At 46.1% G+C, this 27568-nt stretch overlaps 1 protein-coding gene across 2 annotated transcripts in view; it reads right to left on the bottom strand.

Annotated features, from left to right (window-relative positions):
- Nucleotides 1-27568, bottom strand: part of dscaml1 (Down syndrome cell adhesion molecule like 1) — a 605093-nt gene that overhangs the window by 141264 nt on the left and 436261 nt on the right. For both annotated transcript variants that reach the window (XM_080214516.1, XM_080214517.1), the window contains exons 12-15: nt 20054-20253; nt 14496-14592; nt 11570-11698; nt 4539-4706 (exon numbers count right to left, since the gene is read on the bottom strand). In XM_080214516.1, coding sequence (XP_080070642.1) covers nt 4539-4706; nt 11570-11698; nt 14496-14592; nt 20054-20253 — 594 coding nt within the window. The remainder of the gene's footprint in view (nt 1-4538; nt 4707-11569; nt 11699-14495; nt 14593-20053; nt 20254-27568) is intronic.

Below are 27568 nucleotides of genomic sequence, written 5' to 3'. Positions count from 1 at the left end.
TTCAAATCAGAGTGAGGTGGAATGATCAGAGATAAAAATGTAGCGCTACATGTTAATCTCTGATCATTCCACCTCACTGTCGGTCCTATTTTCTGGTCTACTCTGAATCTTTTTAAAAATAATTCTTTCATTTTGAACTTCATCTCTCCATTCACCTGTCGCCAGGGTGGGCTGGTGATCTGGAAGCAAAAATATCTAGGGAAAGAGCTCTGGCTGTGTACTTAACCCTCCTAGTGAAGGGGAACTTTATCTCCTAAAGCCGATTAGTTGAGCTATCACACTTAGTATCTGAAGCATTATTGGCGCAAGGCCTTGTTGAGAGTTGTGCTATCAAAAGGGTGCAAGAAAACTGTTGTGACTTCCAAAAATATAAAATACATCTTTTTAAGGTTTACTACATCAATATATTGTCATTGGTTGAATTTATTCTCAACTAGTCCCTGTAACTCCAGAAATACGTTAAGTTAACCTGATCACATCTTTACAATGACAAACTGCTTTCAACAAGAACACGTTAGGTGGCAGAGGCAGTTACGTCAGTCACATTTAAGACTGATCTTGATAGGCAAGTGAACAAAGTGGGAATAGAGGGATATAAGTGGTTGGTCTAGACAGAACAACGTGATCGGCACAGGCTTGGAGAGCTGAAGGGCCTGTTCCTGTGCAGTACTGTACTGTTCTTTCTAACAGATTCAGGCAAATTTCCCCAGATGCTTATTCAGCACCAAGGAGAGTTCCCTGCTGTCTAAACTGGAGACCTGATGTGGAGACGCTGGCATTGGACTGGGGTAAACACAGTAAGAAGTCTGACAACACCAGATTTGAGTCCAACCAATTTATTTGATAGTAAACTCGCAAGCTTTCGGGGTTTGCCCCTTCATCAGGCGTATGGAGAGTTCTGGCCTCAGACAGAGCACGTAACAGCACAGACAGTTTACAGATTACTGATTAGAATGCGAGTCTTTACTCCCAACCTGTTTTTCAAGTCTTAAAGAGGCCAACAATGTGATTGGGAGGAGCATTAAGCCCAGGTTAAAGAGATGTGTATTGTCTCCAGACACAGTTGTCTCCAAACTGGAGACTCACAAGCTTTCGGGGGTTGCCCCCTCGTCAGGTGAGTGGAGAGTTCTGGTCTCAGACAGAGCCTCTCTGTCTGAGACCAGAACTCTCCACTCACCTGACGAAGGGGTAAAGCCCGAAAGCTTGTGGGTTTACTATCAAATAAACTGGTCATATTTTAACCTGGTGTTGTGAGACTTCTTACTGTGTTTACCCCAGTCCAACGCCGGCATCTCTACATCACATCTAAACTGGACCCAGGGCCTACCTGTCGCCAATCCTGTTTGCAGGTGATTGAATGAAACCTAAATCAGACTAAATTTAAACTGTATAGGTTAGAGAGGAGCAGGGTCCACAATCATAGGCTATGTAATGGCAGAACTAGGCTACGAGTTGGCAGGTTCTACTCTCCTCAGAGATCAGTGGATGGATCTTATGCAACAAATAGACTCCTTCAAGCAGGAGCGAGATTTATTTCTGGATGAGGTTGATGGGTGTCACGGTGGTACAGCAGTTAGCACTGCTACCTCAAAGCGCCGGGCAGCCAGGTTCATTCCCAGCCTCGGGTGACTGTCGGTGTGGAGTTTGCATTGAGTTTGTGTGGGTTTCCTCCGGGTGCTCTGGTTTCCTCCCACATGTGTGGGTTAGGTGGATTGGCCATGTTAAATTGCCCCTTAGCCGGGGTAGTTGGAGGGTAAATACATGGGGTTACGGGGATAGGGCCTGGGTGGGACTGTCGGGGATAGGGCCTGGGTGGGACTGTTGTGGGTGCAGGTTCAATGGGCCAAATGGCCTCCTTCTGCACTGTAGGGATTCTATGATTGAAATCACCTTGAAAAAGTGATGGTTATCATCGAACGCTAATCAGGATCAAAACAACACCCTGGACAATATTTGAATGCTGATGGGAGCGGGGGGGGGAAGGAGCCAGGGAAGGAGGGGGCGGGGGAAGGGGCAGAGCATTCGAACTATAAGGGGAGGCTGGGTAGGCTTGGATTATTTTCTATAGAGCAGAGAAGGCTGAGGGGGGGAAATGATTGAGGTGTATAAGATTATGAGGGTATGGGCAGGGTGAGTAGGAAGCAGCTCTTGCCCTCGGTTGAGGGGTCAATCATAAAGAGGCCTAGTTTTACAGCGAGGGGCAGGAAATTTAGAGGGAATTTGAGAAAAAACATTTTCATTAGCAGAATGGTGGGAATCTGGAATGCGTTGCCTGGAAAGGTAGTGGATGCTGGAAACCCTACAAGCTTTAAAAAGTATTTGGATGAGCAATTGAAGTATCATAACATTGATGAATATGGGAAAGAGCAGGAAAATGGGATTAGCGCGCCTTTAGTCGTAGTTATTGTTGGTGCAGAGTTGATGGACCAAAGGGCCTTTTCTGAGCTGTACAACGCTATGTGTGGGATTTTACGACCTCGTTCATCCCGAAACCAGAAAATCCCGCCCGAGGTCAACAGATCTTCCCATTGTGCGCCCCTCACCCGCTCCGATTCTCATGGCGGGCGGGGCGGGGCTATAAAATTCCAGCCTATGATCCTGGGACCGGAATGTTATGGCCATTCCCGCCGGCGGGATTTTCCCATCCTGCTGCAGTGAATGGAGATTTGGCTGGGTGCCAAATCCTCCCACTGTGCTGCAGCGGGAGTGTGGCATGGACAGCTGGCAAGGTAGCGTCCTCTGACTCTAGACGTACCAGAGATCTGCAGAACTGCATTTAGGAGAGAAGGGGAAATGTTAAAGGGTAAAAACGTGATAAAAATTAAAGCAGCAGCACCAGAAAATGTCTCTGAACTCCAAGGAATGATGAATAAACAACAAGAAACTCATCAGTACTGGTACATTGACTGGAATCTATCATTGTAAGCAGTGGTATTAGTTTTTTCAATCCCATACTTAGTGAATACGAGGCCATTGGCCGCACTCACCCATCAGGTCCGGGGGTTAACGATTTCACATTAAACGGAGAATGTTTTGCTGATTGTTTGGTTGGATATTCATTTCCATCGGGACCAAGAATCAAACAGATTTTCACCATGGACAAAATTATTCATTTTTAACACACAGACACTCAAAACTCATTCCAGACATGTTTCAGAAACCCATCACCCCACACCTACACCACTCTTGAAATCTATAACCAGTGGCAAATCCTCACTCTGACATGACACTGAAACGTAAAATAAGTTCTCAGGTTGGAATTACATTGCAAGGATTACTTTGTTACTTTATATTCACAGAATGATGCAGCAAAGAACAAGGCCATTGTCTGTGCCAGCTTTGTGGAAGGGCTGTCCAATTAGAGTTTTCTTTTAAAGTTTATTTACTATTGTCACAAGTAGGTTTACATTAACACTGCAAGGAAGTTACTGTGAAAATCCCCTAGTCGCCACACTCCAGCGCCTGTTCCGGTACACTAAGGGAGAATTTAACATGGCCAATTCATCTAACTAACACGTCTTTCAGACTGTGGGAGGAAATCAGAGCATTCGGAGGAAACCCATGCAGACATGGGGAGAACATGCAGAATTTGCACAGTCACTCAAGCTGTGAATCAAACCCAGGTCCCTGGTGCTCTGAAACATTAATGCTAACAACTGTGCCACCCTGCCACAATTGGGCAAAAGAAAAATATTATTGAATCTGCTTCCACCACCCTTCCGGGCAGGAAACTTCAGATCATAACTACTTGCTATGTAACTTTTATTCTTCCTATCACCCCTGGCTCTTGAGTCAAAAACCATAAATCCATGTCCTCTGATTACCAGCCCGGTTGTCAATGGAAACAGTTTCTCTCTATTTACTTGACTGAAGCCTTTGAATATCTCTATCAAAGCTTTGCTTAGATTTCTCTGCTCTGAGAAGAAACATCCCACTTTCTCCAATCTCTCCAGCTTCATCCCTGATACCATTCTAGCCAATCACTTCTACATCCCATCTAAGGCTTTAAAACCCTTCTGAAAGAGCAGCACGATGGCACAGTGGGTTAGCGCTGCTGCCTCACAACCCTAGGGACACAGATTTGATTCCAGCATTGGGTGACTGTCTGTGTGGTGTTTGCACATTCTCCCTGTGTCTGCATGGGTTTCCACCAGGTGTTCAGGTTTCCTCCAAAGATGTGTGGATTAGGTGAATTGGCCATGCTAAATTGCCCCTTAGTGTCCAAAGATGCATAGGGTAAATAGATTAGCCATGGGAACTGTATGGGGTTACAGGGATAGGGCGGAGGAGAGGCTTTGGGTACGGTATTGTCAGAGAGCCGGTGAACACTCGATGGGCCAAATGGCCTCTTCTGCAGTGTAGAGATTCTATGAGTTGATTACAACACCTCAGCTAGGGCGTAACCAGTGGTTTAGCACAACACTCCTGCTTTTCGTTGGACTAATTCTCGAATCAAACTCAAACAGGGGGGCAATTTCCAGTTCTGGGTATCTGTTTCTGGTGAAGGATGTTTGTCCTGTTTTGGTCACTCTCCGTACCTGCTTCCTCTGTGCTAACAGTTAACTCCTTGCTGGGTTCGCTCCTGCCGATCTTGTTGAACGAATAGATTCTTATGCTGTAGACAGAAGCTGGATGAAGATCCACAATGTTGGCCTGGTTTATGGTTGGGTTGATGTTTCGAGTGCTCTGCTTCAAATCCCAGGAATCTGCAGGATGGAAAAAGAAACATCTATTTTGTAAATATCATTGCTATCAGAGGGCAGGATTTCCCTTCTCCCACCCCGGTCTACTTTCCAGTGGCGGAGATAGACCGCTATTGGCCAGTGGTGGGAACTTCCAGCATTCTGATGCCTACGGAATTTTGCGTATACCCTCAGCCTCCACTACCAGGGAACGTGCCATATGGAGTCGCCAACAGCAGGGCGCAGAAGATCTTGCTGGCAGGAAGGGTCAGGAAATTTTGGCAAATGCAAACAAATGAGACAATTATTTGCTGTTCATAACTAATATGCAAAAAATAAATCTTCATCTTTAAGGTTTGCAGTTAAAAGAGAATGCCTTTACTTTGTTTTCCTACATGAAAACAGTGACTACAACTAAAATTTACTTAATTGGTTACGAAATCCTTTGGGAATGACCTGAATCATGAAAGATGCAATGTTATCTTTCTCAATCTAATCTATTATTTTGCGTGTATTTTTAAGTGATACAGAATGGAACACTTTCCGCATACACATTGCTCAATTCCTGTTCATTCCAAACTGATTCATTCAAATCCTCTGCTAAAGTTCCACCCTGCCATCTTATTAATGTTGCTCGATCCCAATGATTGCATGATTCTATGGTGGTTAGCACTGCCACCTCACAGCACCAGAGACCTGAGTTCAATTCCTGCCTTGGGTGTGTGGAGTTTGCATGTTCTCCCCGTCCGCGCGTGGGTTTACTCTGGGTGCTCCGGTTTCCTCCCACTGTCCAAAGTTGTGAAGGATAGGTGAATTGGCCATGCTAAATTGCCCCTTACTGTCCCAATATGAATATAATAGAGGAATTAGCAGGTTAAATATGGTGAGATAAAGCTATAGGGCCTGGGTAAGATACTCTATTGGAGAGTCAGTATGGACTAGATGGGCTGAATGGCCTCCTTCTGCACTGTCGGTATTCTATGATTCTAAAAGCAGGACTAAATCATCAGGATAGAATATTAAGGAAGTTATTTTCACACCATGCAATCCACACTCCCTAGGGAGGTGCAGTACACTAAGATAAAAGCAAACTACTGCAGATGCTGGAATCTGAAATGAAGCTCTGTCGAAGGGTCATCCTGAAGTGAAACATTGGATCTATTCTCCCTCCACAGAGGCTCAGTAAGAAGTCTCACAATTTCAAGTTAAAATCCAACAGGTTTATCTGGAGTCATGAGCTTTTGGAGTGCTGCTTCTTTCTCAGGTGAATGATGGAGCTGATGTGGTTCTGAATAAACCTGTTAGACTTTAACTGATATTGTGAGACTGTGCCCACCCCAGTGTAACACCGGCATCTCCACATCTTGGCTTCCACAGAGGCATACACGTGACAGAGTGAATCTTTCTCCTGCCTCCTCCAATCACACATCTTGGGCGGAATTCTCCCAAAAAAATTCTAAATGTCAAATTTGCCTAAGAACTGGAGCATTTCACGCTGCTTTTTCAGTGGGAGCTCAGACTAGAATCTCTCACACTCAGTGCACTGCAGAGCCACCAGCATATCATTAGATTTCAGGGGCAGGGCTTATTCCCTCTGAGGAAGCTGAAATCAGCACACTGAGCTGCCATTGAGCATGTGCTGAGATTGGCGCATGCGCAATGGCCCCGCACTGCTGGCCTCCCAATTGCTGGCCAGCCCCATGATCCCCGCAATGATGGTACTCCACCCCCTCCACAGCCGGAACGCTGGCCCCTCCCCTGACCCGCCATGATCTCCAGCCCCCGAACCCTACTAATGGTTGCTTCACAAGCGTGTGTGGACAGAGGGCCAGGACCAGCTACATCTCAGTACAATGGAGCACTGCCCCTTCATCAGGTGAGTCAGACTGACCTGATGAAGGAGTAGCGCGCCGAAAGTTCACGCTATCAAATAAGCCTGTTGGACTTTAACCTGGTGTTGTGAGGCTACTTACTGTGCCTACCCCAGTCCAACGCTGGCAACTCCACATCATCCAGCTAAGAAACAGATGTGGCTGGTCCCAGCCCTGTGTCCACACACATGTGAAGCAACCATTAATGATTTACCTTCTTGTGCAGCACATGCCTCGCCACTGTGTGCCACATATTCCATCATGCAGCATTATTCAATCTGCCCTACAATCGGAAATGCCAACCTTCTGCCCGTCCTCCCAGTGTCGCACAAGACAGAATGAATTTCTCACAGTGTGACAACACTGCTGATGGGGATCAACATTTTTTGGAGTTTAAAAATTGGTAAGTCATGTTGCAACTTTATAGAACCTTAGATCGGCTGCACTTGGAATATAGTGTTCAATTCTGGTCGCCACACTACCAGAAGGATGTGGAGGTCTTGGAGAGGGTACAAGAAAGATTTACCAGCATGTTGCCTGGTATGGAGGGCATTAGCTATGAGGAGAAGTTGGAGAAACTTGGTTTGTTCTCACTGGAACGATGTAGGTTGAGGGGCGACCTGATGTAATTCTACAAGATTATGAGAGGCATGGACAGAGTGGATAGTCAGAAGCTTTTTCCCAGGGTGGAAGAGTCAGTTACTAGGGGGCACAGGTTCAAGGTGCGAGGAGCAAAGTTTAAAGGAGATGAATGAGGCAGATTTTTTACACAGAGTGTAGTGGGTGCCTGGAACTGCTGCCGGGGGAGGGTAGTGGAAGCAGACATGATAGTGACTTTTAAGGGACGTCTTGACACATACATGAATAGGATGGGATTGAAGGGGTATGGTCCCCAGAAGGGTAGGGGGTTTTAGTTCAGTTGGGCAATAGGGTCAGTGCAGGCTTGGAGGGCTGAAGGGCCTGTTCCTGTGCTGTAATTTTCTTTGTTTGAATCTGGTGCTGATAGTGCGCTCTCGGAGTTGGAACTGCAGCTTTATAATGGGAATGCTTTCTTGGAACACCAGCTAGTGTTCCACTGAGAGAAGTAGAAATAGGGTTCAATTCCTAGCTTGGGCCACTGTCCCTGTAGATCTGATGCAATGGCAATGTCCATAAAAGGAGCAAGTCTATTCATTTAGGAGACACGAGTCACAGGCTGGAACAGCAGTAGTTACCCATCCCCAACTGCCCTCCATTTTAGAGGGTATTTGACAGTTGACCACACTGCTGTCCAGACCATGTCAGGGGAGCAGATTTCCTTCCCTACAGGACATTAGGGGGCCAGATGGGTCATCGTTAGACTTTTAATTCCAGAGTTTTAGTGAATTACTAGTCCAAAGACAATACCGCAACACCACTGCCTCCCCATGTGTAATAATTATCAATATTATTAAGGAAGGCAACTTGTCTCCATGCACAATTCCTGATCCTCGGCTAAAACTGGCAATGGTTGCATTAAAAACAGGGATGATTTGAGAGGAGTTGGGAAATAATGCTTCAACAATTATCTTTATCCACACAAAACAATAAAAATGTTCAATTCCAACAGATGCTCTTTACTGGCAATCTCACAGCGAAAAACTTTCCTTAAATTAATTTATTTACACCAATAAATCTGGCAGAAATGCAATACCCTGTATATATATGTATGAATTAGCCACAAAAAAATAACCTGCCAGATTAGAATTTATTATGCAGTAGCATGATAAATGAGAGGCTCAGCAGTCTAGGAGTTAGAGTATAACTGCATATAATTAATATTTGCGGTTCTTGTACAATATTAATTTGCTAAATTTAATCATATTTTAATCTCTCCTGGTTTGGCAGCAATTGGGCTTAAATTTCTAGCAATGAATTAAAATCGTCAATTAGACACTTTGAATAAGAACACCATATGAATCTAAGAGAAACCTTTAAAGCAGGTTATAAAAACGGTGTTCGTGGGACTCTGTTTTCGGGGGATTGGTACATATTCTGCTTTATTGGACCTTTATTTCTGTGTGGTGGGGGAGGCGGAGCCCCATGGTGGACTAGTAATCCAGAGGGCCCAGGCCAATGCTCAAGATACATGGGTTCAAATCCCCCCAGGGTAGCAGGTGGGATTTAAATTCAATTAATTAATCTGAAATTAAAAGATAATCTCAACAAAATTGACTAAGAAACCATCACCGATTGCTGCAAGATAAACCCTGACTGATTCACCAATGCCCGTTAGGGAAGCAAATCTGTCATTCTTACCCAGTCTGGCCTACATGTGACTCCAGACCCCACAGCAATGTGGTTGACTCTCAACTGCCCTCGGGAATGATCTAGCAAGTCATTCAGTTCAAGGCAACTAGCAGTGTTATGAATCATAGAATCCTGACAATACAGAAGGAGGCCATTCAGCCCATTTAGCCTGCACTAACAGTTCCACCCAGGCCCTATCGTCGTAATCCCATTTAGTTACCCAGCTACTCTTCCTAACACTAATTTATCATGGCCAATCGACCTTCCCACACATCTTTGGAGTGTGGGAGGAAACTGGAACACCTGGAGTAAACCCATGCAGACACAGGGAGAATGTGCAAACTCCACACAGACAGTCACCCAAGGCTGGAAAAAATCCTGGGTTGCTGGCGCTGTGAGGCAGCAGTGCTAACTGCTGTTCCACCATGCTGCCCTGTTATGGGATGACCACATTCCATTTAAGAAAGAAAATGAGGCTATCTTGCTGTAAACCACTTGTACTTCTTAAGAAAGAGAAGTACACTGAATTGTATTTATGTAGCACCCTTCACGCAATTAAACATTCCAGGATGTTTCATAGGAACACTGGCAGATGGAAATTTACACCAAACCAATGGAGAGAAACATTAGGACACCTGATTCAATTCTTGGTTCCAACAAGCGTTTTAAAGGAAAGAGAGATGGAGAGACCGAGTGGTAAGGGAGAGAGGGAATTCCAGAGCTTAAGGCCTAGGCAGCTGAAAGCACAGCCACCAGTAACGGAGTAAAGGAAGTTGCTCGTACAAAGGAGGCCAGAGTTAGAGCAATGGACTGTCAAATACTTGGGTATACACAACACTAGGCACTGTGAATACTCAGACTGCCAAGCATTAATTGCTTGTGCAGAAGTGAGAACACAATACAGAGCAAAACATTGCAGGGTGTTCTGTTGATTCATATAGAAAATGTAACAGTTATAGTTCACCATATCTTGCTCTTTGGAATTTTGTTGTTGAAAGTGTCTTATTTTCATCCTGTGGCCAAGGTTGGAACACAGTGTTTATGGAACTAACACAAGGTTTAGATTAGTCGTTTATCCTGAGTACACAAGCACTGCCTCACTGAAAGTCCTGTTTGCTAATAACCGTTTCCCATTACTTGATAGAGATGTTTGTCATAACTTAATTTCCACAACTGTTGTAAATAGTTGTCAGCTGGAATTACAACTTAATTTCCACAGTACAATCCTTAAAGGGTTGTAAGAGGTTACAGAAATAAAGAAAGGTAAAGTCATGGGAGGAAATGAACATGAAGAGAGGAATTTTATGGCTAAGATATGAGACTGCGAACTAATGTACTTCATTGAATTTGGAGAATAAGTAAATGGGGATTAGTACAAGTAAGGATGAGTGCAAAACAATCTAGTTGAGTTTAAACTTCTGGACGAGTGAAAGCTGGGAGATCAGTGAGGAGAATTGGAATTGCTGAGTTTTGAGATAACAAAAATATGAAAGTGGCACGGTGGCACAGTAGTTAGCTCTGTTGCCTCACAGCGTCAGCGACCCAGGTTCAATTCTGGCCTCAGGTCACTGTCTGTATGGACTTTGCACATTCTCCTCGTGTCTGCTCTGGTTTCCTCCCACAGTCCAAAGGTGTGCAGGTCAGGTTGATTGGCCATGCTAAATTGCCCTTTAGTGTCAGGGTAAATGTGTGGGCTTATGGGAACAGGGCTTGGGTGGAATTGTGGTTGGTACAGACTCGATGGGCCAAATATATTCCTTCTATACTACAGGGATTCTATGACTTCAGCAATTAATGGGCTGTGACAATGCCCAGAGGTGGGCAATATTAGAGAGATGGAAGTAGGTGGTCTTGATGATAGGGGAAATGTAGTGTAATGGATGTACTGGAGGCCATTTGACCCATTGAGTCCTTGTCAGCTCTCTTTATAGAAATCCAGTCAGTCCCATTTGCCTGTTCTATCCCTGCATCCCTGCAAGTTTTATTCCTTAAGGTGCCAAACTCCTTTTGAAACCATTAATTGTTTCTGCTCTCACTACCCTCATCGGCAGCAAGTTCCAGGCCATTGCCACTTGCTGCATCAAAGAGTTCTCCTTCACATCCCCAACATATCTCCTACCCAAAACCTTAAACCTGTGCACAGAGTTCCTTAATATGGGATTGGAAGCTCAGGGTCAAATAGATTGAAATTGGGAACAGATAGAATGAACGCTTGATGCTAAGAGAAGACACGTGACATGGAGGCCAAAAGAGAAAATGCTGGAAAATCTCAGCAGGTCTGGAAGGAGAGAAAAGAGCTGACATTTCAAGTTCAGGTGACCCTTTATCAAAGCTAAAAGGCATAGAAAGTGGGAGATATTCATAGTGTAGGCTGAGGGAATGAAAGACGATGTGGCGATGCCGGAGTTGGATTGGGGTGGGCACAGTAAGAAGTCTCACAACATCATGTTCAGATTAGAATCACGAGCCTTCAGAGCACCGCTCCTTCATCAGGTGAATGACTGATGAGTCATAGCCGCAGAAACAAGGGGAAAGGCTAAGAGGTACGAATGGCAGTCCATAGAGAGAATGGAAGGTGTGAATGGCCAAACATCAGAGAAGCTGAAATCAGAGGGTAAACTGTGACAGATAAAGATGTGGGGGGAGGGCAGAGATGGGTGGGAGAGAGGTGAAATTGAGAAAGTTTTCATGAAATGATATGGGAGGAGTGGCTGGCAATAATGCAGCGAGTCCAGTGACTGTTCTCACCTGATTTATTCTTGTATTCAATGTCAAAACCCAGGATAAGGCTGTTTCCATCAAACCTCTGAGTCCAGCGGAGATTCATGCTGCGAGCCTTCACCTCTCTGATCTCCAGCTCAGGTGGGTCAGGTGGCTCTGCGGAGAAGAGAAATTAGGCAAGTGCTGCAAGTTAGTTAACTTTTCAATGCTAGCATCACGAATGTTGCTTCTCGGGCAGCTATAATATTCGCCAATATTCCTTCTGTTAAGGACTTGACTGACCTTCAACAAGACAGTTTTCTCTAAGCCTCTTTGCTGAGTAAACACAAAATGGCTGTTAATTACTTTGCTTCCATTGTTTAGACATGGAGCCAAAACAATTTTGAGACGGTGTAAGAAAGGGTTTGGACAAGTAACTACCTGGCAAAAGCTGCACTGTCACCATATTTCCACTGTAAAGTAGACGCTTTGCTTTCTATTGCAAAACTAAACCATTGTCTACTTGAGAAGGAGGAACATTTTGGGGAGCAGGTATGAGTGAACATGCAAAGGAAGTAGAATTATAGAATCCTGCAGTGTAGAAGGAGGCCATTTGGCCCATCGAATCTGCAATGACCACAATCCCATCCAGGCCCTATCTTCATGCATTTACCCTAGTTGGCCCCCCTGACACTAGAGGTAAATTTAGTATGGCCAATCCACCAAACCTGCACATCTTTGGAATGTGAGAGGAAACCTGACCAATATTCCAGATGTGGTCTCACAAATGCCCTGTATAACTGAAGATTAACCCCTTTACTTTTATAATCAATTCCCCATGCAATAAGCAAAACATTATTTTAGTTTTCTTATTTACTTTCTGTGCTTGGAGACCAGCCTTTTTGAGATTCATGCTCTTAGACACCCAGATCCCTCTGCACTTCAGAGCCCTTCATTAAGGCTGTGCAATTAAAAGGCTTTAGAGGTTTTGTAGTTACATTTAATACTAGGTCAATCAAGGAGGTTCTGTGCATAACCTCTCATCCATGTTGAGTTAGTTTATCAATTTCTCTCAACATAGATGTGAAAATTGGCTGGAGATCTCATTTGTGATTACAATCAAATCAGGTCTTTTGGAAACGCGTATGTGAATATCACAAAAGGACAGCTAGATTGCACTGTGATGACTCTCACTGTCTGGGCTACCCTGTGAAGATTGTTAACAAGTCTATTTTCCCTTACGTATGTTCATATCGTATTGCAAAGTTGATGATTGATTTTGGAGCTATTAAGAGATCTGTACTGACAGGGTCACAAATGTATAGTTGACTATTACAGAACCACAGTACAGGCTCTAAACTTCCACAAACTCACTTACCCTTATAATACTGAACTGATGGGACCTAAAAGCTACTATAGCATTTTTCATTCTCCACATTGAGTTAAGACATTCTAAAACCAGTAGCAAGTATTAAAATGCTCATTATAACAGGTTGTTACATCTGGTTCAAAGCCAATTGATTGCGCCAAGGAGTGAAATTCAATTGTGTCTCTGAAGAAGTCAACATGTCAGGGGTGGACCTGACAGGAAGCAAGCAGAGCACTGAGGGTGACAGTGTTTTTTGCCTCTGCTATCGCAATGAAAATAGAGGCAAAGACAGAACTTATAACGAGTTGATCTTTGACTTGCTCGTGACTTTATCCCTTTTATCTCACTGAACACAAGCTGAAGTCAGGGCACAGTAGTTAGCAATGCTGCTGCCTTACAGTGCCAGGGACCCAGGTTCAATTCTGGTCTTGGGTCAGTGTCTGTGTGGAGTTTGTACATTCTCCCCATGTCTGCGTGGGTTTCCTCCGGGTCCTACAGTTTCTCCCGCAGTCCAAAGATGTGCAGATTAGATGGATTGACTAAGCTAAATTGCCGATTCGTATCCCAGGGTGTGTAAGTTAGGAGGATTAGTGAGGTAAATGTGTGGGGTTATGGGGATAGTGCTTGGTTAACTTGCTCTTCTGGAGAATTGGTGCAAATTTGATGGGCCAAATGGTCTCATTCTGTACGTTAGAGATTCTATGACCTTTGACTTTTGAGTGACTTTATCCCCCACTGAACACAGTCTGAACTTAAGGTGGCACGGTGGCAGACTGTGAGGCATTGCTGCCTCACAGCGCCAGGGACCCGGGTTCAATTCTTGACCTTGGATAACCATCTGTGTGGAATTTGCACATTCTCTCTGTGTCTGTGTGAGTTTCCTCCGGGTGCTCCAATTTCCTCCCACAATTGAATGATGTGTACATTAGGCGGATTGGTAAGTCATGGGGATAGGGTGAAGGGAAGAGCCTGGATGGAATGCTCTTTTGGAGACTAGGGCCGGAATTTTATCGGTATGCCAGCCCCAATTCCAGGGACGGGCTTGGCTTTGAGAACAGCATTCTCCTTTGGCCTCGGGCGGATATGCCAGTAAAATTCCGCCCTAGGTGTTAACTCGATGGCCTCTTTCTGTACTGTTGGGATTCTATGTTTATATATATAAGATATCAGAAATAAACGTAGGCTGCAATTGATAAGACATGGGAGAAACATGCATGCAAAATTACCCTGGTAAATGTGACCATCAGAGAAAAGTAATATTGAGAATTATATATAAGATTGAAATCTTGTGCAAGCGAATGGAACAATGCAATCTCCTTGTATATTTGCTGTCAAATCTCCTTGCTTAGACACTTTCTTGTGAGAATCTCAACTACTCCTCTGGCTTTTCTGGGCAAAACATTGAGTCAGTGCGAATGTTCGGTGCAAAAGGCTTGAGGACCTGCACTGGCCGCAAATCTGGATTGAAACACTCTGCACCTTCAGCAGGAGTTGTGCTAAGATCTTGGAGTTGAGTGTAAACGTGCTGCTGATAAATATCACATCTTTCCTCCAGAGTTCAGATGCATCAAACAGGCAAAATGCGCGCGTAATCATTAAGAGTACCTTGAACTGTGAGTTGAATGAGCCCTCGGTCCTCGCCATAGGAATTGATTGCGTGGCAGGAGAAGAAGCCGGAATCCCCTCGATCCGCAGGCGTAATCTACAGGAGACAGGCAACCGGGCAGAAATTGAACATTTTCTTAATGGTCTTTTCAAGCTGGCAGTGAGCCGCATTCTTGAACCAATGCACTCCTGTGTATTGTAGGTACACCCACAGCGCTGTTAGACCTTCTGATACTTTTCTATAGTGGATCAATACAACTGAGTGGCTGGCTAGGTCATCTCAGAGGATAGTTAAGAATCAACCACATTGGTGTGGGACTGGAGTCACATAGAGGCCACATTGAGTAAGGGGGATAGATTTCCTTCTTAAAGACATTAACAAGCTAGATGGGTTTTTACAACAATCTGGTTGTTTTCACGTCCCCATGTTTAAATCCAGCTTCTTATTCCAGATTAACTCAACTAACTCTATTAAAATACTCTGAATTGCCTAGATGGAGTTTGAACTCATGTCACACATAAAGGGCGGGATTCCCTTATCTTGTCCGTGGCGGGAGGGAGAGCGGAGAATTTTGCATTCCGGCCGAAACACCATTCACCTCCAGTGGCACCGGAAAATCCCAGTCGCCAATGAAGCTGGAAGACTTTGGTCTGTCTTGAGGCTAGTTAGAGATTTGCATTAGGAGATGAGGAAGCAGTCCTCTATCACAACTGCTGCAACATCTCAAAAATATCTGTAAAAATAGCTGGATGACTTTAAGAATCACTACCATACACAAGGTGACCATTCAGTCCATCGAGCCTGCCCTGACAACAATCCCACCCAGGCCATATCCCCATGTATTTACCCTGTTAATCCCCCTGACACTAAGGTGCCAAGATTTTCCAATCCTGACTGCCACAAAAATGCACAGCGCAGTGTCTCCCGGAAACACTCTGTTGGAGTGGAGTAGTGTCAGGGGAAGTCAGTACATGACCCCCTTTTGTTGCACTAGTTGCCATAATCCGAATGGTATTTCAGCTCTGGAGTGTGGGTCAGTGAATGGATGAGTGGGTGATGTGGGGAAAAGGAAGGTGGGTAAAGTGGGTGCGTACAGAATCAGAGAATCCTACAGTGCAGAAGGAGGCCATTTGGCTCATCGAGTCTGAGCCACCCCAGGATGCAACGGGAAAGGGCCCCCATCTTTACCAGGAACATTATCAGGTGCGAGTCTATAACAATTTGACCTTTAAAATTCACACATGGCAGTCTGTTTTTTCCTTTCAAATTCCAAGTTAAGCAGGCAAGTTCATTTCCATTCTCAAGTGGGTGGCACAGTGGCATGCACTGCTGCCTCACAGTACCAGGGACCCAGGTTCGATTCCCGACTTGAGTCACTGTCTGTGCGAAGTTTGCACATTCTCCCCGTGTCTGCGTGGGTTTCCTCCGGGTGCTCCGCTTTCCTCCCACAGTCTGTGCGGTTTAGGTGGATTGGCCATGCTAAATTACCCCTGAGGGTCAGGGGACTAGCTAGGGTAAACGCATGGGGTTGCGGGGATGGGGCCTGGGTGGGATTGTGGCCAGTGCAGACTCGATGGGCCGAATGGCCTCCTTCTGCACTGTAGGGATTCTATGATTCACATCCAGAAAAATAAAGGTCAAGGCAAACATAGTCCTGTTTGGAACATCGCCTTTGGTAAGTTGTATAAAGTAGGAGGGAATTTAAAAATTAAAAAATCTGGGTAAAAGCAACTGACTGCACTTGTTGGGTTCTTTGATTAAACATTGAATGTGCCTTCAGCACGGGATCCCTCATCCGTCGAAAGCCTGCTGGTCGATTCTAATCAGCACTGAGGTGTTTTTCACTTGGTGATTCTTGTTCAGTTCTAATCAGATCCTGTAACCTGGGGAAGCGGAGTAGTTGATTAGGATCCAGCCTCAGCAGAGAGCCGCGGTGCTCTGCTAAATGGCAATTTTCTCAGCAAAAGGCTCTTGTTGCCTGGTGCACGGGCAGCGCAGTTTTAGAGGCACTTCTTCCCGTGCCTTAATGCTGTTTCATTTTCGCCAAGGAGTCAGGTAAATATTCGCCCGCAATCATGGCCACTTGATGGAAATATCTACCTCGGCCGATGTAAACTGCAGCTCCTGCCTGACATTTTCTTTTCATTGAGCAATGCGGGTTGCAATGACTTGGTCAACAACTTTGCCTTGCTCGTTGGCCCGCCTCTCCCGTCTACCTCGACGAAAGCTGTCTTTCTGTCGGCGTAAACCACGTCCATAAGGGTTTCTTCTTGGAAGGGGGTTGCCGCAACTGGAAATACGATTGGGCGGAATCTTGCTGAGGGTGGTCAGGGACCGGATGGGGAGCTGGCCGCTTGTGCGGCCTACTTTCGGGGAGACCCGGCAAGCCACAGGCCAATCAGGCAGTGGTGAGGCCGGCCTCGGGCCTTCCCCTGGAGGCAGACATGTCGCTTACTACGGGTTGCCGGCCAATCAGAACCCAGCAGCTCTAGTGCTCAGGGATGCCACTTGCAGCAGGAAAAACAACTGCTGGAGTCCCAGGATCACTGAGAGTGACCCCGGCCTCAGCTGGTAATGTGGGATGGTGAGGGGGGTGGTTCCACAGGTTGGAGGTCATGGGGAGGAGGTTGCGGGGGGGAGTGGAGGGGAGTGGGAGGGGGCAGGAACGCTGGCAGCAAAGATATGGGGCCAGGTCTCAGCAGGGTCTTCCTCATCCCGTCTCCCGATTAGGTATAGAATGCCTTAAATCAAGGGTGCTCTCACCCTGCTGGAGGTGACAAGCTGGTTGGCGTTGTTTTAGTGCTGTGCGTAATGCATTGCAACAGGCCTGCATGTTGCATTGTGACAAGCCTCTCTGATACATTGCGACAGATGTGCATGCTGCTTTGCAACAGGTAAGTATGTTGAATTGCGACAGATGTGCTGCATTTGACCGACATGTGTGCTGCACTGTGACAAGCTTGCATACTGAATTGCAAGAGGCATGCATGCTGCACTGTGACAGGCCTGAATGCTGCATTGCAATAGATGTGCATGCTTCATTGCAACAGGCCTGTCTGCAACTGGGTTGATACTAGCAGCAGTGGGATGGATCTCTTAAATATTCATGAATCGGCCACTTCAGGGCCTCAAATGGACAAAGGAAGGTCGAGCATGGGCCACGCCTCCAGAAGGTAATTCTGGCTGATGCAGAGTTGGGTAGAATCAGGTGTCAGCGCCTGATATGCAAGGTCAATTAGATATAAATGGTGATTCCAACTTTGAAAGTTGGGAACCCTGTTACATCATTGGTAGGGCACTGGCAGGGAGTGAGGGGGTTAACTGAGCAGGGAAAAGCCACTGCTGTAACAGTTATCCTGAGTCTCCAGCTCAATTCTCCACCCCGCTGGCGATCCCACCTCCCCAACCCCCTTCCCACCCCCACACAAAACAGGAAAATCCACCCAATGGCCCTGGGGCCCAAAGTCTTGGAACATTGATAGCAGCGAGTTAATATCTCAATGAGGTGGTTATGTCCCTTTAACCCAGCGCATCATTCTCAACATCCTTGAAACTGTGGACACACCTTCCCTCCTCCAAGGTGTTCCAAACCCACTCGATTTTCCTCATTTTCCAGCTCCCTTTCTTCTACCTCGGGGGCTCCTGTACTTTGACCATTCACCTCCATTTGGGAAATTATTAAACTAGTAAGAGTGCAGAAAAGATTTACTCGGATACCACTGGGACTTGATGGATTGAGTTATAAGGAGAGGCTGGATAGACTGGGACTTTTTCCCCTGGAGTGTAGAAGGTTGAGGCGTGATCTTATAGAGGTCTATATCCTCTTTACTCAGAGAGTAGTAAGGGCGTGGAATGCCCTGCCTGCAGCAGTTGTGGACTCGCCAACTTTAAGGGCGATCAAATGGTGAGTGGATAGGCAAATGGATAACATTGGAATTATTTAGGTTAGAGGGTTATTAGATTGGTTCCACTGGTCGGCGCAACATCTAGGGCCGAAGGGCCTGTACTGCGCTGTAATGATCTATGTTCTATAAAATAATGAGGGGCACAGATCAGCTAGATATGAATATCTTTTCCCAAAGGTAAAGAAGTCTAAAACTAGAGGGCATAGGTTTAATGTGAGAGAGGAGAGGTACAAAAGGGTCCAGAGGGGCAGTTTTTTCACTCAGAGGGTGTTGAGTGTCTGGAACAAGCTGCCAGAGGTAGTACTAGAGGTGGGTATAATTTTGTCTTTTAAAAAGCGTTTAGACAGTTACATGTGTAAGATGGGTATAGAGGGATATGGGCCAAACATGGGCAATTGGGACGAGCTTAGTGTTAAAAACTGGATGGCATGGACAGGTTGGGGCTAAGGGCCTGTCTCCATGCTGTAAATCTCTATGACCTCAATGTCACCATTTTAACAGAGCCGTGCTGAATACACACAAAGTACAAAAAGCACACGCTGGAACTAACCAACTAACAATAGATGTGGCTTGAAATATTTCAGTGTAATTCACTATGATCATGACAATGCAGCTTTTAATCATCATAAATGTGGTTAATAGTTTACATTATGTAGAACGGAGAGCACAGAAACAGTCCATTCAGCCCAGGTGATACTGATTTTCCTTCCCCCCCTTCATTTCCCTTGGTCAGCATAAGCTCACTCTCTATCTCCCTCTCCAGTACACATGGGCAGCACGATGGCACAGTGGTTAGCACTGCTGCCTCACAGCACCAGGGACCCAGGTTCAATTCTGGCCTCGGGTCACTGTCTGTGTGGAGACTGCACATTCTCCTCGTGTCTGCATGGGTTTCCTTCAGGTGCTCTGGTTTCCTCCCACAGCCCAAAGATGTGGGGGTTAGGTGGGTTGGCCAAGCTAAATTGCCCATTATTGTCAGGGGGATTAGTAGGGTAAATATATCGGGTTAAGGGGATAGGACCTGGGTGGGATTGTGGTCAGTACAGACACGATGGGCCAATTGGCCTCCTTCTGCACTGTAGGAAGTCCATGATCAATACTCTTCACTTCAACTACTCCATGCTAGAATTTTACCGCAATTCTCCATTGGCCTTGGATGGATTTTATGAGCCTCGCCCAAGCGAGGTCGTAATATGTTAACAAGTTCCACGTTCTAAGCAAGCTCTGGATGTAGAAGTTTCTGCTGAATTCCTCATTGCTTCACGTTTATTTATAAGTGTCACAAGTTGGCTTATATCAACAGTGCAATGATGTTGAAAATCCCCTAGTTGCCACACTCTGGTGCCACACTGAGGGAGAATTTAACATGGCCAGTGCACCTAACCAGCACATCTTTTGGACTGTGAGAGGAAACTGGGGCACCCGGAGGAAACCCCTGCAAACATGGGGAAAACACGCAGACAGACAGTGACCCAAGCTGGGAATTGAACCCGGGTCCCTGGTGCTGCGAGGCCGCAGTGCTAACCACCATGCACTGGATTCATTCACGACTACTTCACAATTAAACCTTCAAGTTTGGGTTCTTCACATGCTGAAACATCATTGCACAGGAAATTAAATGGTAATGCGAGCTGAAAGTGTGATAAGCCTACCTTCAATGTCGAGACAACTTCTTCCCCATTGTCCTTGGTCGCCACTGAGTACCGGAACATCCTGTCAGGATCAATTACTGTGTCCTCCTTCTCCCAGCGAATTATGATTGGCCGCTCTCCGCGGGCTGTACAGTTAAGCTCCTTGTTCTGGCCTTTAATGGCAATGGTGGTGTTGGGGTGAGATGTAATCATCGCTGGGACTGGATTAAAGACAGGAACAGGTAACTATTTAAGCCAACATAAGAAACAAACTGTAATTGACTGAATGATACGACTGCAGCAGAATATACTGACAAAAACACCATGGATGACAAAGCTAGTGCCACTATCTATATTAGAGAGTATAACTGGACAGTGCGGGACACTATCATGTCTAATCTTCCAGTGGGGTGCTGTTATTTTTAAACATTTGTGAAATGTGGACATTGCTGGCAATGGCAAAATCTATTCCCCATCCATAGTCCCCCTCAAGAAGGTATAGTGAGGTGTCTTCTGGGCAACGGATGGCATGGTGATGCAGTGGTTAGCACTGCTGTCACACAGTGCTAGGGACCCGAGTTTGATTCCAGCCTCGGGTCACTCTCTGTGTGGAGTTTGCACATTCTCTCCGTGTCTGCGTGGGTTTTCTCCAGGTGCTCCAGTTTCCTCCCACAGTCCAAAGATGTGTGGGTTCAGCTGATTGGCCACGCTAAGTATCGTTGCTCAGTGTGAGGGGGATCTGCAGGGTAAATATGTGGGATTATATGGATACGGCCTGGGGGGATTGTTGTTGGTGCAAGTTCAATGGGCTGAATGGCCTCCTTCCGTACTATAGGGATTCTATGATTCTAAATACTTGGGTCTATGTGGATAGGGTCAGGATGGGATTGTTGTTGGTGCAGGCTCGATGGGTCGAATGGCTTCCGTCTGCATTGCAGGGATTCTATGAGTCTATGTGTTGAAGGTGTTTCCACGGGCATTGCAGATGGTAGTGAGGGTGAGGATTTGGAGGCACGATGGTGTGTGACGAGGAAGGAACTACATTCCCAGGATGGGATTGTTGTTGGTGCAGAATTTGACTGGTTCTGAAGTGGGGGTGGGGGATACGGAGGGAAGGAGCTTCACACTTGGGTTGCAGGGCCTTCAACTACTGAGGTCTTTAAATGGCCACTTAATGACTTTTTCCCACCCAGCCTCAATTTTTAGATTGACGTGTGGGTGCGGGTAAGGTGGGATAGTGACATTAAACATTTTCCCAACCTGGGGGAGTGCCACACTCAGAAGGCCCCTCAGAGATAGGGCGCCCGCAGGACGTTGGAACTCTGGAAGCCCCTACCCCTGCCTGACCTACCCAATGAAGCCATGATCTTCCGCCTCCCCAACCCCCCACCGGATGTTTCTTATCCCCCTGCCCCCATGGCACCTGGGACTCACTTTTCAGGGGTCCCTAGACTTAGTTCCAGGTGGAACACTGCAATACTATTCCTGGTCTCCGCAGCGCTGTGTCTGGCGGGGTTGAAGAGGTGTCCGCCAATCTGATTGCAAACAGCTCTCACGGGCAAGGCTTCCTTCCAAAGTTGGACAGAAGCCCTGTCCACTGTCAATCAATGCTCAAGTCTGCATTAAATGGCAGCAGGAGTTTGAGAGTTGGTGGGTGTGTGCTAGGTGACAACCCTTGGGATGGAGAGTAGCAATTGCTCACCATCCACAAGTTAAAGGCAATAAACTTCCAATTTTGCAGACATAGGCCAGATTGTTCCAAATTTATTTATTAGTGTCATGAGTAGGCTTACATTAACACTGCAATGACGTTATGTGAAAATCCCCTCATAGGCCAGATTCTAAAAAGGGGGTGGTGGGGGGTAGGAAATGTTAGGAACTCAACATCTGGACAAATTCCAGGTCCTGACCTCGTACTGATTCTGTCACTGATGCCGGATGAGCGCAGGGAGCTGCCTGATGGGCACCAGAAGCAAAGGCAGATGGGAGCCACATTGGGGTCTGCTGCTGTCTGACCAAATAGACCATTCTTTAGCTCTGATGAACAGTCATCTAGACTCAAAACATTGGCTCTATTCTCTCCTCACAGATGCTGCTGTGATTTTCCAGCATTTTCTGTTTTTGTCTCTCTAAATCAAACCAGGGAGAAGGTGGCATGGCGATAATGTCGTTGGAGGACTTGTCATCCAAGAACCTAGGCTAATGCTCTGGGCACATGGGTTCAAATCCTACCACGGCAACTGGTGGACTATGATTCAATTCCTAAAAATTTGGAATAGAAAGGTAGTCTTGGTGATGGTGACCATGACAACTATCATCAATTGCCATAAATAAAACCTGTCTGCTTCACTGGTCTGGTCCTCACTATGTGACTCCAGATCTACATTAATCTGGTTAACTCTCAATTGTCCTGTGGAAATGGCCCCCCAGCAAGTCATTTGATTTAAGGACAGTTAGGGACGGGCAACAAATGCTGGCCTTGCCAGTGATTCCCAAATCCCATGAAAGAAATTTGGAAAGGAGCTAAACAGAAGCTGTCCATGAGACATAAGAACATAAGAAATAGGAGCAGGAGTAGGCCATCCAGCCCTTCGAGCCTGCCCCACCATTCAATAAGATCATGGCTGATCTGTCGCTGCTCAGTTCCACTTTCCCGCCCTCTCCCCATAACCCTTAATCCCCTCTCCTATCAAAAACCCATCAACCCGCGTCTTAAAAATATTTAGCGAGGCAGCCTCCACCACTTCAACGGGCAGAGAATTCCAGAGATTCACCACCCTTTGAGTGAAGAAGTTCCTCCTCAACTCCGTTCTAAACCGCCCCCCTTTTATCTTGAGGCTGTGCCCCCTAGTCCTACTGTCTTTTTTGAGCGGGAAGAGTCTTTCCACCTCTATCCTATCCATCCCATTCATCATCTTATACGTCTCAATGAGATCTCCCCTCATCCTTCTAAACTCTAACGAGTACAAGCCCAGTTTATTCAGCCTCTCCTCATAGCTCAACCCCCTCAACTCCGGTATCAGCCTAGTAAACCTCCTCTGCACTCCCTCCAAGGCCAAAATATCTTTGCGCAGGTGCGGCGCCCAAAAATGCACACAGTACTCCAGTTGCGGCCTCACCAATGCCCTATACAGCTGCAGCAAGACCTCCCTACTTTTATATTCAATCCCCCTCGCTATGAAGGCCAGCATCCCATTCGCCTTCCTGACCACCTGTTGCACCTGCAAGCTGGGTTTTTGTGACTCATGCACAAGGACCCCGAGGTCCCTCTGCACTGTCGCTTGCTGCAGTTTTTCGTCCCGTAAGTAATAGCCCTCCCTACCATTCTTCCTACCAAAGTGGACCACCTCACACTTGCCAACATTAAATTCCATTTGCCAGTTCCTGGCCCATTCGCCCAGCCTATCTAGATCCTTCTGCAGACTCTCCACACCCTCCGCACAATTTGCCGTTCCCCCAGTCTTGGTGTCATCAGCAAATTTCGACACTCTACACTCGGTTCCCTCCTCCAGATCATCTATATAAATGGTAAAAAGCTGAGGCCCCAGCACCGACCCCTGGGGCACTCCACTAGTCACCATCCGCCAATCCGAATAGCACCCGTTGACCCCCACTCTCTGCCTCCTATTTGACAACCAATCCTCTATCCACGCTAACACCCTACCCCCAACTCCATGTCCTTCGACCTTCTGCAATAACCTCTTGTGAGGCACTTTGTCAAACGCCTTCTGAAAATCTAGAAAGACCACATCCACCGGCTCTCCTCTATCCACCGCCCTAGACACATCCTCATAGAACTCCAGTAAATTTGTCAGACACGACTTCCCTTTAATGAAACCGTGCTGCGTCTGCTCTATCAAGCAATTCCCTTCAAGATGCCTCGCAATTTCCTCCTTAATGACAGATTCTAACATTTTACCTACCACAGACGTTAAACTAACCGGCCTATAATTCCCCACCTTTTGCCTGGCACCCTTCTTAAACAACGGCGTAACATTAGCCGTTTTCCAATCATCCGGCACTTCCCCGGAATCCAGCGACGTTTGGAAAATAACCACCAAGGCATCCACTATCACCTCCGCCATTTCTTTCAGAACCCTCGGATGCATTCCATCCGGTCCTGGGGACTTGTCCACAATCAGCCCCTCCAGTCTGTCGAGCACCGCCTTTCTAGTAACAGTAATGTCATTAAGACCCTCCAGTCCTACCACCTTTCCATCGCTAACACCCGGCAAATTATTCACGTCCTCCTCCGTGAAGACAGAAACAAAAAAGTTATTCAATACCTTAGCCATATCCCCATCCCCTACCACTAGGTCCCCTTTCTCATCCTCTAAAGGACCAACGTTCACCCTAGCCAGCCTCTTCCTTTTTATATATTTATAAAAACTCTTGCTATCCTTTTTTATATTAAGCGCTAGCCCAGCTTCATAGTTTCCCCTACCCTTCTTCATCAACTTCTTTGTCAATCTTTGTTGACATTTAAACCTCTCCCAATCCTCTTCTCGCCCACTACTCTTAGCTACTCTAAATTCCTCCGCTTTTAGTTTAACACTTTCCTTCATCTCCTTCGTTATCCATGGCTTATTACCTCTCCTCCTACTATCCTTTTTGACCATCGGAATAAATTTCCGCTGAGCACCAAGAAAGATCTCCTTAAAGATCCTCCACTGCTCCTCAACAGGCCCTCCCTCCAACGCGCTCTCCCAGTCCACATTCGCCAATTCTTCTCTCATGCTACCGTACTCCCCTCTATTCAAACAAAGGACGCGTGTCAGGGAACCCACTTTCTCCTCCTCCATCTGCACCAGAAACTCCACCATACAATGATCACTCTCCCCAAGAGGATCCTTCACCACAAGGTCCCTAATTCTACCCGCCTCATTACATAGCACCAGATCCAAGATAGCTCGCTCCCTCGTCGGCTCCAACACACACTGTTCGAGGAAACTATCCCGGCAGCATTCCAAGAACTCTTCCTCGAGCCCCCCACGTCCTCCACCTAACACTTGCCATATACCAAGGGTCATTGTAAGACCATAAGACATAGGCACAGATTTCAGCCACTCAGCCCATCGAGTCTGCTCCGCCATTCAATCGTGGCTGATAGTTTTTTTATTCCCATTCTCCTGCCTTTTCCCCATAACCCATGATCCCTTTATTAATCAAGAACTTATCTTTGTCTTAAAGACACTCAATGACTTGGCCTCTACAGTCTTCTGTGGCAAAGAGTTTCACAGATTCACCACTCTCTGGCTGAAGAAATTCCTCCTTATCTCACTTCTAAAGTATCGTCCCTTCAGCCTGAGGTTGTGCCCTCTGGTTCTAGTTCTTCCTATTAGTGGAAACATCTCCTCCACATCCACTTTATCCAGGCCTTGCAATAGCCTGTAAGTATCAATAAGATTCCACCCCCCCCCCACCCCCATCCTTCTAAACTCCAACAAGTACAGACCCAGAGTCCTCAACATTTGTCATACGACAAGCTGTTCATTCCAGTGATCATTCTTCCGAACCCCTTCTGGACCCTTTCCAAGGCTAGCACATCCTTCCTTAGATATGGGGCCCAAAACTGCTCACAATACTCCAAACGGGGTCTGACCAGAGTCTTATACAGCCTCAGAAGTACATCCCTGTTCTTGCCTCTAGACCTCACGACATGAATGCTAACACTGCATTTGCCTTCCTAGCTGCCAACTGAATCTGCACATTAACCTTAAGAGAATCTTGAACAAAGACTCCCAAATGCCTTTGTATTTCTGATTTCCCAAGCATTTTCACTTCCAATGAAAATCACCTAAGTCCCAGAGGTTGCTGCTTTTTAAGAGAGTAGAACTGACTGGTGGTGATTTAACCTGAGGGTCACCAAGGGGCAAGGCTTTCAGGAATAACCTCAGCTGGTACAGGAATTGAACCCATGTTGCTGGCGTCTCTCTGCATCACAAACCAGCCATCCAGCTAACTGAGCTAACCTGACCCCCACTTCGTCACGTGATGTAGTCGGAGGTACTTCAATGTGATTTGGCGTCTCTGCAATTGCAGTCATTTGTTGCACAGATTGTCTAAAGCAGGAATGACACAGCTGACCAGCCCCGGAACACAGAGGTGGCTAAGTCGTTCCAGCCATCATCCTGGCTGCGGTCAGGAGCCTCGATACTGACCAGGAATCAGATCTGGAGCTTTCCTTGTTCAAACCTCTCAGCTCTACAACAAAGAGTGCTCCTGCCAATGGAATCATTGGAGACATTGGCCGAAATTCTACTGGCCTGCCCGCCACGGGAATCGGAGGGGGCGAGGGGCAGAGCATGGAAAGATCCATTAACCTTGGGCGGGATTTTACAGTTTTGGGACGAGCAAGGCCATAAAATCCCACCCAATATGAATAATTTGGCCCTTACTATTCAATAGAATTACAGAGGAAGAAAACAGGAGGAAGCAAATCAAATGGATTGGTCAGCAGACTGATTCGGGGGATGAAAGGGTTGATGTATAAGGAGAGATGAAATAATTTGGGCTGGAGTTCAGAAGGACGAGAGGGGATCTGATCGAGGTATATAAAATTTTAAAAAAGGATTGATAAAGTAAATGTAGACCAAATGTTTCCTGTTATGGGGCAATCTGGAACAAGAGGTGATAGGTATAGATTGAGAGGTGGTAGATTTAAAATTAAGGTGAGGAAAAACTACTTCTTGCAGAGAATGGGGAATTTGCTGCCCCGTAGTGCAGTGGGGTCTGAATCATTAGATGTTTTCAAGAAGGAAATAGATATGTTTTTGATTTTAAAAAAAGGGTTAACGGGAAATGGGGAACAGGTGGATTTGAGACCAAGGAGAAATCAGCTATAATCTCGCAGAGGGTGGTGAATTTGGGAACTCTCTGCCCCATAGCGCAGTGGAATTTGAATCATTAAATGGTTTCAAGAAGGAGACAGAGATATTTCTAATAAAGAAAGGACAGGGGGATATGGGAACAGGTGAGGAGGTGGATTCGAGACCAGGGAGAGATCAGCTATGATCTGATTGAGAGGCGGAGCGGGCTCGAAGGGCTGAATGTGCCGACTTCCGTTCCTATGTTCCTAACTGAAAGCAATGGATTCAGGAGTGACGTATTGCAAAATTACAGTTTTGGATGAGAGAATTAGGGAGCCAGAAAGTTAAAGCAATTTCCCATTCTCTATGTACTGTGAGCAGGGAACATCGGTGCCTTCTCAGGAACTGGCCTGTTTTCAGGGAACTGAACAAAACAAAGATCACTGTTAATTCTTGAAAGAGAATGTTGTTTTTTTTCCAGCAGATGGTGTGTTTTTTTGCTATCAGGCCCATTTTTATTTCCGCTTTGAATTATCAAATCTACCCTCCCAGCAAGGCAATGCGGGTTTCTAATTCACACATCTTCTTTTGGATAAATGTATTTTTTGTTTTAAAACACCATCCTGTTCTATCCCAGCAGAACAAATGAAAACTCTGTTTGGTTTCCAATTTCTCCCTTGTCCAACTTAATCAGATTGGTTTGACGGAGATGTGAGACTGTCGCGGC

The sequence above is a fragment of the Carcharhinus amblyrhynchos genome, chromosome 29 (assembly GCF_965287045.1).
Source record: "Carcharhinus amblyrhynchos chromosome 29, sCarAmb.v2.hapA, whole genome shotgun sequence".
Lineage (NCBI taxonomy): Eukaryota > Metazoa > Chordata > Chondrichthyes > Carcharhiniformes > Carcharhinidae > Carcharhinus > Carcharhinus amblyrhynchos.
The sequence above is the reverse complement of the archived record's forward strand: the minus strand, read 5'-3'. Positions and strand labels throughout refer to the sequence as shown.